Source organism: Rhinolophus sinicus, linkage group LG01, assembly GCF_036562045.2.
Source record: "Rhinolophus sinicus isolate RSC01 linkage group LG01, ASM3656204v1, whole genome shotgun sequence".
In the NCBI taxonomy this organism is placed as follows: domain Eukaryota; kingdom Metazoa; phylum Chordata; class Mammalia; order Chiroptera; family Rhinolophidae; genus Rhinolophus; species Rhinolophus sinicus.
This window is the reverse complement of record NC_133751.1, coordinates 169206807-169223794: the sequence shown is the minus strand read 5'-3', so window position 1 is coordinate 169223794 and position 16988 is coordinate 169206807. Positions and strand designations below refer to the sequence as shown.

The following is a 16988-nucleotide window of genomic DNA, read 5'->3' as shown; positions in this document are numbered from 1 at the left end:
ATCACAATTTTCAGGGTCTACCTTACTGGCAGATTATGTAATATATTTAAATGTAATTTATTTAAAATTAGGCCTCTATTAAGATTATTAGACTTGATAAAAATCAAGTTTCTGTATGTACATGACAGGAAATTCTTCTGTGACTAAAATAAGTGACTGAATATTTAGGAAAATACCATGAGATAGATAGATTGATTGATCAAACTCCTAAATGTTCATAATTAATGCTTTAGTATAGTGTGATATATAATAAATGGATATGAATGCACTGTTACCTTTAATGAGTTATTTTATGTGTAAAAAGTGACACAATTGTGCATTAGGGAGGGGAACTCAAAGAACTGTCTTTTAACATCTGCCCTTAAAAACTGCTGAATTGAAAAAAAGAGCTCTCTACCTATTTATAATGTCAACAGATCGGTTACCTTACAACTACCATTCAATGCCATAACAGTCAACAGGTACAAGTTTAAGAAATATCTATTAACAAGAATCTAGAACAATTATTCTACATTTCCCTTTAATAGTTGATTAATAATCAATTATTATTGTTTAGTAGTTGATAAGACTTTTCTCATTTGGTGAGTTTATAAACTTTATCTACCTTTTTGATAGCTTTGAATAACTTCTTATGGTTTCTTATATCAGCCTGGTTTATTGTACTTTATCTTCAAGTGAGGATGCATTGAAAAGGAAATAAAGAACGTTATTACAATGTTGATGAAGAATTATATGTTATATCTTTTATTTTTATTTTTATTTTGTAGATGCTGAGTTGCCACCACTGAAACTTGTACATGCATTTTGTGCTTTTAAAGCAGATGATGGCCCATGTAAAGCAATGCTGAAGAGATTTTTTTTCAATGTTCATACTCAACAGTGTGAAGAATTTATATACGGGGGATGTGAAGGAAATCAGAATCGATTTGAAAGTCTGGAAGAGTGCAAAGAAAAATGTATGAGAGGTAGGTTTCTGGAGACACTTATCTCATAGGCATCTTTAAAGCTATTAGATATAATCATAAATTTGATAATTTTAGAAAAAAATAAGTACAAATCCTTTTAACATTCCAAGGAATATTTCTGTCAATTTTTTTCACATTTTCAGCATTCATGTTCGACTAACGTTATTTTACTTTTTCCATATCAGTCATTATGAAATATAATAAGCCCCATTTATTGTCCTATGCTCTTCTCCATAATAAAGATGTAAGAAAAACCTTTAAGCAGGTTTTAAATCTGCAATGCAGTAAGTGTAACTCAGCAGTTATGAGGTGACAGGAAAGATATTGTTAGTCACATTGACTTAGACTTTATCAATACAGCAACCACATAGTTATCCCATCAAGATAATGAATCTGAGAATCCACCTTGAGGCTCTCACTAGCTACTGATTAGAAAATTGTGAGCTGCATCAGAGAGTAGCAGAAATATATATAGTGTGTGTGTATATATATATATATACACACACACGCATATATATAGTATATACATATATACGCACACTGTGTATATATATATACTATCTATGCACACTGTATATATACATTATATATATATTATATATATGTGTGTGTGTATATATATATGTGTATATATATATATATATATATATACTATATATGTGTGTGTGTGTGTGCATATATATGTAAAATCATTCTCTTTGGAATCTTGGAACACTGTAGAAAAGAAATATGCTGATCCATGTAGACTTCACTGAACCCAAATTTCCTTTTCATATTGTTACTAAGTTATAAGGTTTCAAAGTACATCATATTATATTGTTATTAAACTTTCTTGAACACGTTATTCTGCTTTAATCCTATCAAGACAACATTTTGTGAACATTTTACATATTGCTATAGTGTAGGTGGTTTTATCTCTTCTCACTGAAATAAATTCCAAATAATTACTGATCATAATTTTGAAGGCTTTTTATTTCAGTTTTATTCTTCTGAATTGTGAGCTCCTTGAGGGATGGAAGAACCTGAGTTGTCTTTGTTTCCCCAGTTTCTACCTCCAAATTTCCCCATAGCGTAGCATGTTTTTTCAGCTAGTTGAAATGAACTGTAGTACTAAAGAGGTGGTATTCTCAGTTAGTCCCACTAGGTGTCTCGTTTTATTGAAAAGCAGGCAGCCTTCATTCTCACTCTGATAATGATTTCTGAAGCAGCTTTTACAAAATAGCCTTGGCATCATGATGCTCTAGACCTGTGGGGAAATCTCAATGTGGGAAAAGAGAGAAGTTCTCTCCTCTGTGACTCTATGAGGTTCTTTGTTGTAAGTTCCACATCTGACAGAAAAGAATCGATGTGAGTATATTTCTTTGACCTCAGAGCACGTATTTCCCTATATCCTCCCCATAGATGTGCTACAAATGTTACTAACACAGATTAGGCATTTCAGTGGTCTTCTGTGATGCTTTTAGTTTTTTGTGATGCCTGGTCATTTTCAATTCATCACAGATTTCTATAAGTCATTCTCTTTCCATTACGGGGCCAAGTATCCTTTTGTGCTGAGTTGAATATCACTCAGGTTCAGTAGCTTGGCTAGAGGACTGGTGACCTCATTCATTCTTTGTAATCCTTCCCATATAGCAGCCTACTTATTTTGATCAACTTGTCTCTTCCATGAAATACATAACTATCTTGTTGTTATTTTTTAATAATTTACAAATCTTTTATTTCAACATTGTGCAACAGTTAACCTTTCTTTTGTTGTTCAGTGACTGCCCTACTTATAATATCTTCTAAAACATCATTACTGCCTAGAATATAAATGTAAGTCTCATGTCCTCATCTTCTCATTACCTCTCCAAAAACCACTTGATATTCATTGTTTGAATATCTGAGTATTTTATATAATAAGCTGCTGTTAAGGATATAGCTGTCATAGAGAAAAAAAATATGGCTAGGCTTTTTTTTTAAATCACCTAAGGATAGAACTCCATCTTCAACAAGGAATAACTGAACTGAACTCTCTCTCCCAATATAAATAACTATAAAACTGGACAAAATATATGAAGCAACTGTTTTCAGACATTGATCAAAAGGCAATGCAGGATTTTGAGCTCTGAGAGAAGGGAAACATGTGAGGTGTGCTCTGTAATCTCCCGAACTTTCTGCATGCTGGCACTTCTGGACAACAGTTAAGAGAGAAAAACCAAAGCACCGCATAGGGGTCTCCCTGGTGGACAACCTGGAAATATGAGATAAGGAGGCTGAGGTGCCTGAGGTTTCAGGAACAATATGTGAGAGAGAATGGACTTATGTAGGAGAGAATTAAGAAAAGCTGGATAGCAACCTCTTTGAGTTTGTCACAGAATAATAAAACTGAATGCATCTGGTGAAATTCTATGAGTCTGAGAAAGTAATTATCAGGGATTTGTAACTGAAACAATTCCCAGAGCTCTCACACGACGGAGAGATAGTTAGCATTTAATTTAGTAGTAGGACTAAATTAGACCCAAAAATTTACTTTAGATTTGCCTTAATAAAGCTTCAAACCTTACAAGATCCAGCTGATCCACAAGTATCTTAACTACCTGCCCAAAGACACTTCATCTTTCTTTAAAGGAAGACAATAAAATCCACAGCCAACAACATGACATTTAAAAACATTCACAATCCCCTCAAAATACTGAACATTCAAAGCATAAGTAAATTGTGATTCATAGCTAGGAGAAAAACTACTCACTTCAAACAGACATATAAATGACAGAGGTGATGAAATTAGTACACAAGAACTTTTAAATAGCCGTTATGAATATGCTAAAGGATTAAAAGAAAACACGAACATATTAATAAAAAACTGGAACATATGAAAGAGAAGTAAATGGAATTTATAATCCTGAAAAATACAATACATAGGAAATTCACCAGATGTACTTAAGAACAGAGCATACATTATAGAAGAAAGATCAGTAAACTTACAGACAGAGCAACAGAAACTTCAAAATGAAGAATTGTGGGGGGGAGGGGGAAAGAAAAGACTGAAAAAGCAAACAAACAAAAAAGAATATAGCCCAGTAACCTATGATCAATCAAAATGTGTAATTGGTATTTGGGGGTAGGGGCGTAAGAAATATGTGAAAAAATAACTGCAAAACTCATCTATATTTGATGAAAACAGTAATTTATAAAACCAAGAGCCTTGGCAAATTCAAAAAAGAATAAACACACACACACACACACACACACACAAATAGGAAAACTACACAAATGAATATAATAATCAAATTGCTGAAAATCAGGGATAAAAAGTAAATCTTAAAGATCTAGGAAAAAGATACATTAGATATAAGGGAACAAAGATCAAAAGAATCACAAACTTCTCATCAAGAAATAATTCACGAGAAGAAAATGGAATATCATATTTAAAGAACTGAAGGAAGAAATAAACAGTCAATTAATGATGCAGATCTAGTAAAAATACCCATAAAATGGAGATAAACACATTTTCAGATCAACAATATCTGAGAAAATTTATTGCTAACAGACCCGCACTGGAAGTAATATTAAAGCACTTAAAACTAACACACACAAGAAAAAGGGGGAGGGGGGATACGAGATTACTGTGCAAAGTTCTAGATACTATGGGTGAAAGTGGTAAAAATTATTTGAAGCTAGGTTGTCATGAATTAAAGAAGCATATTATAAGCCCAGAACACCCACTAGGAAAAAGAAAAAAAAAAAAAAGATATAGTAAATACACCAATAATGAAGATAAAATTCTCATTAAGATATTTAATCCTAAGTAAGACAGAAAAAGAGGGAAACAGGAACGAGCAGATGAGCACCAGAAAACAAATAGCTAGAGAGTTATATTGACCCATAATAATTACATTAAAATTTAATGGTGTAATCACTCCAATTAAAAGCCAGGTATTAGACTTACTACAAAAAACAAGTCAAGAACTAACTACATGTTGTCTACAGGAAAGACATTTTAAAAATAAATATACAAAGATGTTAAATGTGAAGGGATGAAATAAAGTATACCATGCATCACTAATCATAAGAATGATTGGAAAAGTAGATTATAGGACAAGAAATACTAGCTAGAGAAAGGAAAAATATTTTATAAGAATGAAGGCTAATTAATCAAAAAGACAAAATAATCCTCAATGTCTAAGTATACGGGCTTGACAATTAAGTTCACAAACTCATCCTAGAAAGTTGTACATACCTCAATGCTGAATATCACTATGGTCAACTTTGAAGTACTCCCCTTGGGAAGCTATGCGCCCATGCCAGCACCTAGACCACTCTTCAAAGCAATTTTGGAACTCTTTTTCTGGAATGGCCATCAGAGCTGTCATCATATTATCCTTGATGTCCTGAATGTCATCAATATGTCTTCCTTTCAATATTTCCTTTATCTTTGGGTAAAGAAAGAGTCACTGAGGGCCAGATCAGGTGAGCAGGGAGGGTGTTCCAATACAGTTATTTGTTTACTGGCTAAAAACTCCCTCACAGACAACACTGTATGAGCTGGTGCATTGTTGTGATGCCAGATCCATGAATTGTTGGAGAAAAATTCAGGTCATCTAACTTTTTCACGCAGCCTTTTCATCACTTCCAAATAGTAAACTTGGCTAACTGTTTGTCCAGTTGGTACAAATTCATAATGAATAATCCCTCTGATATCAAAAAGGTTAGAAATATCAGTGCAACATATTCGTGAACTTAATTGCCAGACCATGTGTGTGGGCGAGCATGTGTGTGTGTGTGTGTGTGTGTGTGTGTGTGTGAATCAACTGCTCTTTTGTATGTAAACTTGTTTTATTAATTGTTTCCAAATACTTGTAATAGCAAAGGCATGGTAACAAGGTTAAAAAGTTAAAGAATAAGTTTGTAAAATGGCTTCCAGATATATGGCTTTCAAAATGTTTGTCTTTTGTTTTAGTGGCTTTTTTCCCTGTAGCCTAACCAACAACATGATCTTTTATTGTTATTGTATGAAAAATAGGCATAAAGTAGTATGGGAAATTAAAGAATTAGATGAAAAATATCAAATTCCCACTTGGCTTTCTAGCCAATCAGCCTCTACAGCAAGGTTAAAAATGTCACATACAAATTCATGGAGCATCAATTCCTGAAATATCTTTAAAGGATCTAGAAAGTATGCCTTTTCTATTAATTACTCTTTTATTAGTTGGGATAATTGTGAATTGTGACTTTTCATAGAGCTTTACACAGGAATTTCCTCCACAAAGAATTAAAGAACATGTAAATAGCTTGTCTACTCTCTTTATTTTTAGTTTTGTCATTTTATGTTTTATTTGTTTGGACTTGTGAAGACCTAGTTAAGTAACAAGGGTCTTCTTCCCATAGAGTCAATTTCCCACCTACTTAGATTATTTTCTAGACTGATTTCAATAATAAAGACATTGAAAGTTAGCTTTCAGATTTTACCCTCCCCTTCTCCAACAAAAGAGAAAAAGATGAAGAAAGAATGGGGAGGAAATTATAATTTCTAAAACGTATCAGATAATTATGCATTAATTTGTTGTATATTAATTGCATTTAAATATTCATAATGAAATATGTAATATGTGAATTCATGTAAGTTGAAGTTCAAGGAATTACTAAAATGGAAATTACTAAAATGTATCATCATTACTCCTTGAGACATCAATAAATGTTATGTTCTGTATAAATCTAGGGAAATACGATAATTTGAATAATTTGCTGTAAATCTTTTCTCTATTTTTCCAGACTGTAATTGGCATAAATTTCAGTTAAATGAGGTGTACATGTTTGTTATTTTCAGAATCCTCAAAGATAATCATTGGTAATACATATACATCTAAAATTCCAACGTGCTAAACACATTATTTGAGTTACTTCACATGTATACCAGCTGAGTTACTTCTACTTGGAAGGAAACCAGAAACAAACAAAATAATTACCTCTTTTAATACTGCATGAACATTGAAATCAAGCATTTCTATGTTCCCATCCTATGGCTATTGTTAGTAGGTAAAACTGAAAATGATTATTTAGCACTCTAGTTTTATATACTAATTATATGTATATATTATTTCATTGCCCTCATAAATTAAAACTGCAACATATTTGTTTTATATTAAAATATTTTAATGTAAGCTTTTATGACAATCTACTATCTAATTATAAAACATTAATTGTGTTTGGTTATTTACAATGCTAAAAAAAGCACATCAGGTTTCCTTAATATTTAAAATACAATTAGAAAAAAAAAAATCTTTTCAAAAAGACTATTGAATAAAACATGATAAAAAGGAGACAGGCCCCATTACCTTATGACTCATAGATGGTTTACTCTGAAGAATAACCTGATTGATCATTGGCTGAAACAGCCATATAACCCAACACATTTCTCTCTCTCCCTCTCTCTCTCTCTCTCTCTCTCTCTCTCTCTCTCTCTCTCTCCCTCCACCTCCCCCCCACCTCCCCCCCCACCCAGCCCCAACTATCTTCCTTTCTGTCACTCTGGCCATACAACTAATTCTAAGTTGCCTTGACCAAAGCTTTTATTTATAAAAACAAGTTATTACACAAAAAATAAGTATCACTCAGCTTTGCTAATGTTTATATGAAAATATTAAAACTTTGCATATTATATCAACTTGAATTTCAGTATCTATCATTTAAATTAAAACTGAGAATCCATAGTTGAAATATAATGGGCCAAAGTAACATTCTAGTTCTTGAGTGGAGTAATTCCATTAAATCTGTGAGGTTAAACCCAAAAATATGTCCCAGATACCTTTTGCTTATTTCTCCTCTATACTTGCAAATAATAATGAAACTTTTAATTAGGTTGAAACAATGAGTTAGGGGAAGAGAAACAGGAAAGGAGGTAATTCTGATTCTTTCCACCCCACTCTCAATCCTCTATAGAAGTTACCTGTTTTTATATGCAAAGCAAGCTGTTTGAGTTCCTTTCATATTTCATATTATTTTATAAATAACTATTTAATCACAAATATTTTGAATAACAAACTTAGTTCACCATGAATTCTTATTTTTGTAAATGTGTTAGAACTTTTAACAGTTTTTGAGATATGCTAAAATAAGATGGCTGCATGGTTGTAATAATGTAAATAACATAATATTTAGAGAAAATAAATTTACTGACATTTTGTATAAGAATAATTTTAATGATAATACATTATGCTAGTGGGTCAAATCAAAATTCATAACATTTTTTTATAAATTGTGGTAATTGATACACATATTTTTTTTCCTTGCAGATTTTCCGAAGACTGTAAAGGAAAAGGCAACATTGCAAAAAGGTGAACATTCATTTTGTGCTCATTAGTACAATTTACCTATGGCACTTGCAAATTCAATTCTTAGCATTCTCTGATACAGAATTCATCATAAGTTTTTGTGATCTTGGAAATGTTTTTCTGTTTCAGAAGATATAATGAAAAATTAGAAATAGCATGCATAATATGTGGCAGGGAAGGCTTCAAACACTATACTCGTATTCAGTCACTCTAACGCAGCATGATATTTAGTATTAGATCAGTAACAATCCAGGGCCACACACATACTATTTTAACATCTCCCAGATAGTGACTTAGATGTTGCTAGTCTTACTTTAGTTCTCTGATCTCTAATCCTTTGATAATCTCAGCATTGTGGGCCTTTAGCAAATTTCATCCAATACCACCCTGAATTGATATATGTCTTGAGTTGTCAACAAGCATAAGCAAAAGTAGTGAGGATATATAGCAATAAACGATTACTCTTCTCAATATGATTTAGTGTTTGTATACAGATTCACTATGAGTGTTACTTTATCTGAGGAATGTGGGGCATGAATTTTTTGAAAGAAAGTTTAGTTTAAGACAATTGCCAAATATGCAGCCTCAAACAAAAGTTAACAGTGAAAAATCATATGGCTTGTGGAAATTGGTATGTAGCTTAACGTATGTATTCTATGTTACTCAGTTTTAACTGAGCATCAATTTAGAACAAAGATTGTGTATACAGATTCAATATGAATGTAACTTTATTTATCTGAGGGATATGAGACATGAATTTCTTGATTTCTAATAATAAGTATTTTAAACTGTAGGCCTAAGCAGAAATATTTTACAAGTGTTCAACTTTGTTCTAAAATAAATTTATGTCCTAGAACAGGGTCTCATATAAATAATAACAACTTACAGATGTGGAAGTTCTTAATTATACTTTTCAGCATAATTTGCTACTGTTTTCTGTTGTTTATATGCAATATTTTTGCCTACTCCTTTTTGTTGAACATAGAATTCTTATACCATTTAAGATTATTTAAAATTTCATACTAAGACCAAAGCAAATCAAAATGATAGTAATTGAAGGTATTTTTTCTTTTTCATATAAAGAAATATTATACAAATTAAAGAATTATTTATTTTTCTTATCCCAGATATTAAGCTAAACTCCAAATTGTTACTACGGGAATAATAGTAACATTCATTTGAGACACAATAGGCAATAAATAGTAAAATAACTTCCAAATCGGTACTTAGAGAAGTTATAGAAATTTGACATTTTACACTATGTTAAAATACACTATATTAAAATAGTTTAATAACAATTTTTTTCATAGGAGATTGGTTTTTCTACAGATTGGCAACTGTTTCAGAAATCATTAACATTGTTACATGCTTGCTCTTTTTCTAGTAAAACACTCATGAGCATTGTTTCCTAAGACAGAAGAGCCAATTGCTTTCAGATGTAAAAGGATACGACAGTTCAGTCTCACCACTATGGTGCTACAGTTGCAGAGGAGAAAAATGGAAATTGAAGCTTTGCCTTAAAAAACTCCAAGCTCCATATGTCTTAAGATCATAATAATTTAAAAATAAGTTCAATTCTCTTATTTACAGAGTATGCATGTAGACGAAGCTTGTAATCTGGATCACAGTGGCACAACTTCTGTGACAGCTGTGTGTTTATCCTAGTTTGGAACACTAACAAAGAATGGGTATTAGATTTTTTTCGAAAGCCTCTCCAATTCCTGAACATGTATTTCCTTTCTGCCTTTGCACTGTTGGAGTCATTCCAATGACTGGAAGAAGAAAAATAAGAAACACAGTGGTAGAAGATATCATACCTAATACAGATATTAATTCTGGCTTAAGAATTCAGGAACTTCTAAAAATAGCAATGAAAAGCTTCCATAGCCCTCAAAGCTTCTTCTCTAGTTTTTTTCTTTTTCTGTTTATTGAATTCATTTTTATTGAAGCAACACTTTACACTTTTTCCCTCATGAGTCCCCATACCTAAAAGGTATGAAATATCTGTAGATCTCTGCTAAATGTCGCTGCACATAAGGTTAATAAAAATGATTAAACCAAATTTTTGCCAAAATATGTTCTACTTCCAAACTGAGGGTAAAATAACCCAATATTTTCCATTATCACAAGTCATGAATAGTTGATAGTTAACGTCCTACTAATTTACTCTGAGAAATTTAGAACTTGAAATTCCATAGCAACAGTGTGTGATAGTTGCATCTTCCTTATTCTAAATGTTATAATAGGTAATTTTAATATTGTACAGTTGTGGATAAAGTTATATTTTTACCTATTATTTTTAACATTTTATGTTTACTCCTTAAATAACTTTAGTATAACCAGCTATTTATATGTTTAATAAAAACAATGAAATCATTAACACAAAAAGAATATTGCTTTCTGACATTTCTATAATTGCTAGAAAAGCCAGATTTCTGCTTTTTGGAAGAAGATGCTGGAATCTGTCGAGGTTATATTACCAGGTATTTTTATAGCAATCAGTCAAGGCAGTGTGAACATTTCAAGTACGGCGGATGCCTTGGTAATCTAAACAACTTTGAATCATTGGAAGAGTGCCAGAACACCTGTGAGGATACATGTAAGTTTATTTCTCATCTCATTGTAGCTCATTTATAGACAATTGTTTTTTTCAAAGGGTACCTTATAGGATGTTCAGGTTTACCCAGATTTTGTTTTAACCATACAAATGAAGATATATTTATATTTATTAAATGTGATAGAAATTAATCACTGTTATTTTCTTTTTTAAAAAAAGCAGACATTTAAGAAATCTAACTATAGTGAAAATTATTTTCATAGAACTGACCTTGCATTTTTTTAGGTTCCATTATTTAATTTCCCTTCCTGAGAATACTGTAGTATAATTTAGGCACAAGACTAAGACTGCTGAAATTCTTAAGTTCGTAACAATTTGAAGGTAAATGGTTCTTTGGATCCCACTACCTAAAATCAGCCAGTTTTATCTGACCATAAAATTTATTAAAGGAGTAACTTAAACATTAACTGTTATACTTTCTTTGACTAAGAATCACAAAGTTACTCATGGAAATATACATACATATATATATATATTCTTTTTTAAGATTCTCTGTTCACTAATATAACATGTTAGTATTCCTAGACATCTACTTTTCTTAACAAAACTGCTGTGCATTGCTTTTGTATATAATTATGAGCTTGTGACAATGTCTCATTTATTTTTTTTTAAATTGTCTGTATATTTTCTAGTGAATGGTTTCCAGGAGGTTGATCACAGAACCCAGCTTGATCCTGTGAATAATGACTCCTTGACTCCCCAGCCTACCAAGGTTCCCAGCTTTTTGGGTAAGAATCACATTTGTTAAAAATTGCTGCCAGAAAAATATTATCTTGGTAACAATAGAAGTAGACTGTATATTAGAACTATACTTTTAAAGAAATTATACTTTTTTGCAATTTAGTAATAGGTTTGTTGAAACACTGAGATTCAAAATGTGTAAGACATTTAATCCCATAAAAGTCATAATTTTCCTAATCTGTTTTAAAATATGCTTTGAAGTTGGCTTTTGAGTACATAGCACATGAAAACTTTCATATGATATTTAACTCCATGCCAAATTCAAGCTATAAAATAATGCTAGGAATCATCAGCCTCAGTGTCTGATGGTAAACCATTATCACCACAGCAATGTGTCAGAGGTGGGCTGAAATAGTCTAGAACTGAGCAGAGTATTGGGCAGGCCTCTGGTGACAGTCACAGGACAGGTTAGGCACCTGTTGACAACCCTCCCCACAGCTTATGTCACTCTGAAGGGAATTCCTTTTTAGACTTCTACAGAACTCTTTTCTGGACTCTACCCTGTCAACACATTATTCACATTTAAACAATCATATAAGAAATATGCCCACGAAATCACAGAGCTGGGAAAATAGTGAAAACATAACGAGAAACCACAAACATATGGGCAGTTAGAAACAGCCTAAAAAGCTGAAAGTTACCAGGATAAATGTAAGGTCCTACCTAAACTTTTAAAATCAGAAATTGGAGATTGTGCTTAGAAGGAGTCCATGTGAAAGCTTATACGTAAACTTGGCACCAGTTAAAAGCATTCTGTGGCTATTAAAATTGCAACCAGAGTAAAAAGAGACACAGTGTCTGGGCCATGTATCAGAATCAGGTGGGGCACAGAATCAGAACGTCTTTAAGCATCTCTCTTTACAACAAATAATCAAGCAGGGAAACAAACCAAAAGTGAATAAAACTTCCGCCCACATGCAGAAGTACTGCTAATGCTGACTATGACTTGTCTGCAATGAGGGGTGCAGATGTCCAGACCTGATCATGTTGGTGGGGCTTGCTTCAGCCCTGTGTGCCATACCAATTGTTACAAAGACAACTGGAAACATGTTTATAGAAGGATTGGAAAGTGTAAGGAGACATTACTTCCAACAGGGAACACTAAATATGCTCTCAGTACTTGAAACACTATCATGTGAAAGGAGAATTAAGTCCTGTACACGTCTCATCTTCAGTCCACTGCATTTCAATCCCCCCACATACACATGCACATCTCCACCCTTCCATATCTCCCCCAACCCAGCCTAAGAATCAGGAGTAATGCATGAAATCTAAAGTATAAATTTCTGTCTGTAAAGTGTTGTTTTTTTTTAAATGTGACATCTTCAAAAATGAATGGGTGCCTCAGGGATTAAATTGTAGGTATTTTAGTAGAGTTCTAATAGCGCTTGAGATGTCATCAAGGGCATGCAAAATTTCAGTGGGAGTTAGACAATATGGTATATTCAAAATCCTTTGAGGTCATTAGATTCTATAATGAGGACAGTGAATTCAACGCCAGGTGAATTTGAGTCTAATTTTGAAACACTACTTTGTTTGTAATAATTACAAGTATCTTTGTAGTTCTGATTTTTTAATTTCTAAAATTAAGTAATTTCATTGCATTGCTTTTTGTGTCCTTCCAGCTCTGTGTCTGTCAATGACATTTTGTGCTATCCAGTTAAATATCACGTGATGAAAAGCATGCTAAATCTTGTTGGATGCGAAAGATTTGAAAGTTTAGAATGGCAAACCTATTAATGGGTTTAAAGTTACATGTGATACAATATATCTACAAATAAAAAAAATGTATGAAATCAGTTTTCAATATGTTTCAATGTTTTATTTGGGTTACTTTACTAATTAAAATGCAGGGGTTCCAGTGTTCATCATTAAAACATTTTAATGTATAGAGCAGGTTAGGGGATGGTTTTGCCTTGACGTTTTATGAAGTACTGTATAAAAATCATGATTTTTGGCAGGTAAACAACCAAAATAGGCGGAAATAAAGAAAATAAGTGTGAGAAACTAAATGAGTTTCAAATACCATGTGATAAAATAAATATCCTCTCTACATTTTTATATAGATGCACAGTAAAACATGTAATAATGTTTAAGAGTAAATAATTAACTAAGGAAGCAGTAAAAAATTCACAACATGAATTTAAAAGAAAACAACATTAATAGGATTTTTGTTTAAAATAATAGACATTTAAGGATGATTCCTAGTAATGCCATCTAAAATTAGGGCACATTGCCTTCTTTATTTGTCTAGAACTATTTTATTTTTTATTGCAAGTATTTGCTTCAAAATCTAAATTCCTCTTGCCAATTTGACCCCTTTTCTTCTTTTCTATAAGCATAGTATATTTTTTTTATTTTGTTTTGTAACCTTTCTAATTTAAATCAAGAAACAATGTTGCAATAACTTCAATGGGAAGTTTGGTTTGAAGAGTGGCTTAACGGGTAATGGCTCTGCCTCCACTCTTCCTAAAACCTGCATGATCCCTTGTCTGCCCAATCCAACATGAAAAGGTGGGAATGCAGCTGTCCCTCTCTGCTAAGACCTAGGTAATCCCTTCTCTACCATATCCAAGTGGCAGAGTGTAGGAAGAAAATTATAACCCCATCCTTTCTACACCTAGATTATTCCTTCCCGAATCCATCAAAGATCTTTGCTAAGGTCTATAAAGATACTTTTGATATTCCAGCTCCAAAATGCTTACACCTGTCACTGCTTACAATTATATTAATGTTCTATTAAAATTTAAAAATATACAGCTCTATGTTTATGTAAAACCTTGTTCCAAGTTTTAATTAAATATGTAAGTTCCTCTGTGTGTATTAGGTTTTTTTGAAATGATGGAAATACTTTAAGGTTTTGATTCTGTTTACAGGAATAATAACATGACCCACCATACACATAGAATAGCATTCATTTTAAATTCTTTCTATTAAATAATAATCCTTACATCAAGTATTTGAATATTCCAAAAAAGTAGCTAGATTGTATTAGTTATTAAGTGAAATATGTGTAAATATAATTTTAATGATTCTCTTCATGATGATACCAAGAAAGCATTTCAGAAGTTCTGTTCCATGATACTAGAAAACAGTCTGGCAATTCTTTTTTAATTGCTATTTATTCTTAACTATCATAATATTGCAAATGAGCTTGAGAATATATTTCTTCAGTGAGCCCTCTTGACTCAAGATAGTTGAATTCTTATTAAACACAACTGAAGTTAGTTTTTTGTTTGTTTGTTTGTTTTTTAATTTTCTCTTTTATTTCCCTATTTCAATATAAATAGGCTACTTAGGTGATCTCAAAGATTGAGGCTTACTCTTTCTTAAGGAATTTTTTAATAAAATGTTTTATAAGCATGTCCCTGTGTACAAGTGAAAGCAAATTATTAGAGTTGAGAATATTGGCATGCAGAAGTATCATGGGGATTAAAGCCAAAGAAATTTTATTTGTATAATTTTTCTTTATCTTTTTCAATATTTCCAGGTTTCCAAACTTTCAGAATTCTGTCATCATTTTTTCCAATTATTCTACAAGAGCACTTGGTAATCTCATTGATCACTTCTATTCTTCTAGTCAGTTATTAAAGTCTATTGCTTTCCCCAATGAAATGTTTATTCTATCTCTTCCAATTTTACCCTTACCTGTTTTGTTCAGACCATCAATTCTTTGTGTGTAGATTACCTCAACAATCATATAATACAAGCTGGGACATTAATGAAAATGAAAAGGGGATGCCAAAAAATAAATTAAGTTATTTATTTTAAATATGTATGGACAGAAAATTTGGTTTGTAAAATTTTGTAAAAACTTAGATATATAAATTCGTTTCTTTTAAAAAGTCTTTTAATTTTTTTAAAATCACATATACATTGGGACATGACACACTGAAAAATAAGCATGAACTAATATCGGCTCAGGAAAACCTGGTGGCATAAACAACAGATAGATAGGGATGGATAGATAATTAAGAGACCAGATTAATTCATTATATATATATCACCGTTAATCACTATCAGTGTCAACAATTCTGAAGAGCCCCACTTCATCAACAACCCACTTCCACAGTCTCAAAGAAGTATCCTGTTTTTCCTAACATGTTCTCAGACCAAAAAGCATAGAAACTTCCCTCATAATCTAAATATGCCTGCATGGTCAATCAGGTACTTCATATGCTCATTTTCTGACAAAATGCCTTTCCAAAAATAGATGATAACTTATGAAGAGGATCCATCAGATCTTCTACTTCCTGGCAAGAGAGCAGGTGAGCAACAAAAATATAGCACTTCACCTCTGCCAAGACTGCTGCCATCCAAATGCAGTCACCCTAGGTGACCACTGACTACTTCTGTTAATCCCTTTCTTCCTGGACCATGTCTGCGTTTACCAAGGATAAAATGTGTGCCCCAGTCATAGGATTCCTCCAGAGAAGAGGTTTTAAGACTCAAATAATATACATAAACCGTTAAAAAAGAAAAAGAAAATCATAGACTTCAATGTGTAAACCAAGTTATTTTGAATGACACTAATTCTGTATGAACATTTAAAATAGTAGGAATAATCTTATGCCTGTTACCATTACACAACTATAAATGAAAACTCATCCACAAATGAATACAATACAAACTACAAACTAATAAATTAATGATACATGTTGGATGGGAGAGATTTGGTACATGTGTTCACTAAAAGAAAAATCCCTATTATAATACCAATTTGATATTGGTTACTCTACAAGGCAGGTTAGGAATGAGGTAGAAATAAGTTAGAAAAAACTGTGCTACTCTTATGTTGTGTGTAATTCTATGACTGCCCTTTTCCTTCTTGAACACTGGACAATCTTTGAAGGAAAAAATTTGAGAAGCATTAATATAAAATGTGTTGATTAGGAAAATCCCAACTCTACCTCTTCTAGGGACACAACAGAAAGAGCTTTCTATTTTTCTGTCATATCTTACTGCCATTAAATGGATCTGAATGGCCAGAGCAACTATGATCACAGAGTGCATAAAAGCCATGAATTTTTTATCCTTTAATTCTAGAATCAGTCCAGATTGAACATGCCAACCCAATAATTTTTGCCTTCAAATGTTTAGCTCTCTGAATATGGTTTGGCTTCGTACTGTTACTCCTAAGACAAAAAGTTCTGTAGTAATCATTTTCCCATTCCCTGCCTTCTCTTCTCTTCTATGTGGAATGTTAGTTTCTGCCCATGTAAAACCACTTCTCCTTTGTTAATGAATAGAGATACATGCTTTTCCTGCAGTACAGATTTACTACATGTAAATAGTAAATGTACAGGTGATAGGATTGTTCTCCATTCCTAATCAGACAGATTCCAATCTCCA

At 32.2% G+C, this 16988-nt stretch overlaps 1 protein-coding gene across 1 annotated transcript in view; it reads left to right on the top strand.

The window, feature by feature from the left end:
* TFPI (tissue factor pathway inhibitor) overlaps positions 1 to 16988 on the top strand; it is a 64994-nt gene that overhangs the window by 38513 nt on the left and 9493 nt on the right. Inside the window, exons 3-6 of the mRNA XM_019740703.2 lie at positions 768 to 965; positions 8240 to 8281; positions 10701 to 10877; positions 11528 to 11623. Coding sequence (XP_019596262.2) covers positions 768 to 965; positions 8240 to 8281; positions 10701 to 10877; positions 11528 to 11623 — 513 coding nt within the window. The remainder of the gene's footprint in view (positions 1 to 767; positions 966 to 8239; positions 8282 to 10700; positions 10878 to 11527; positions 11624 to 16988) is intronic.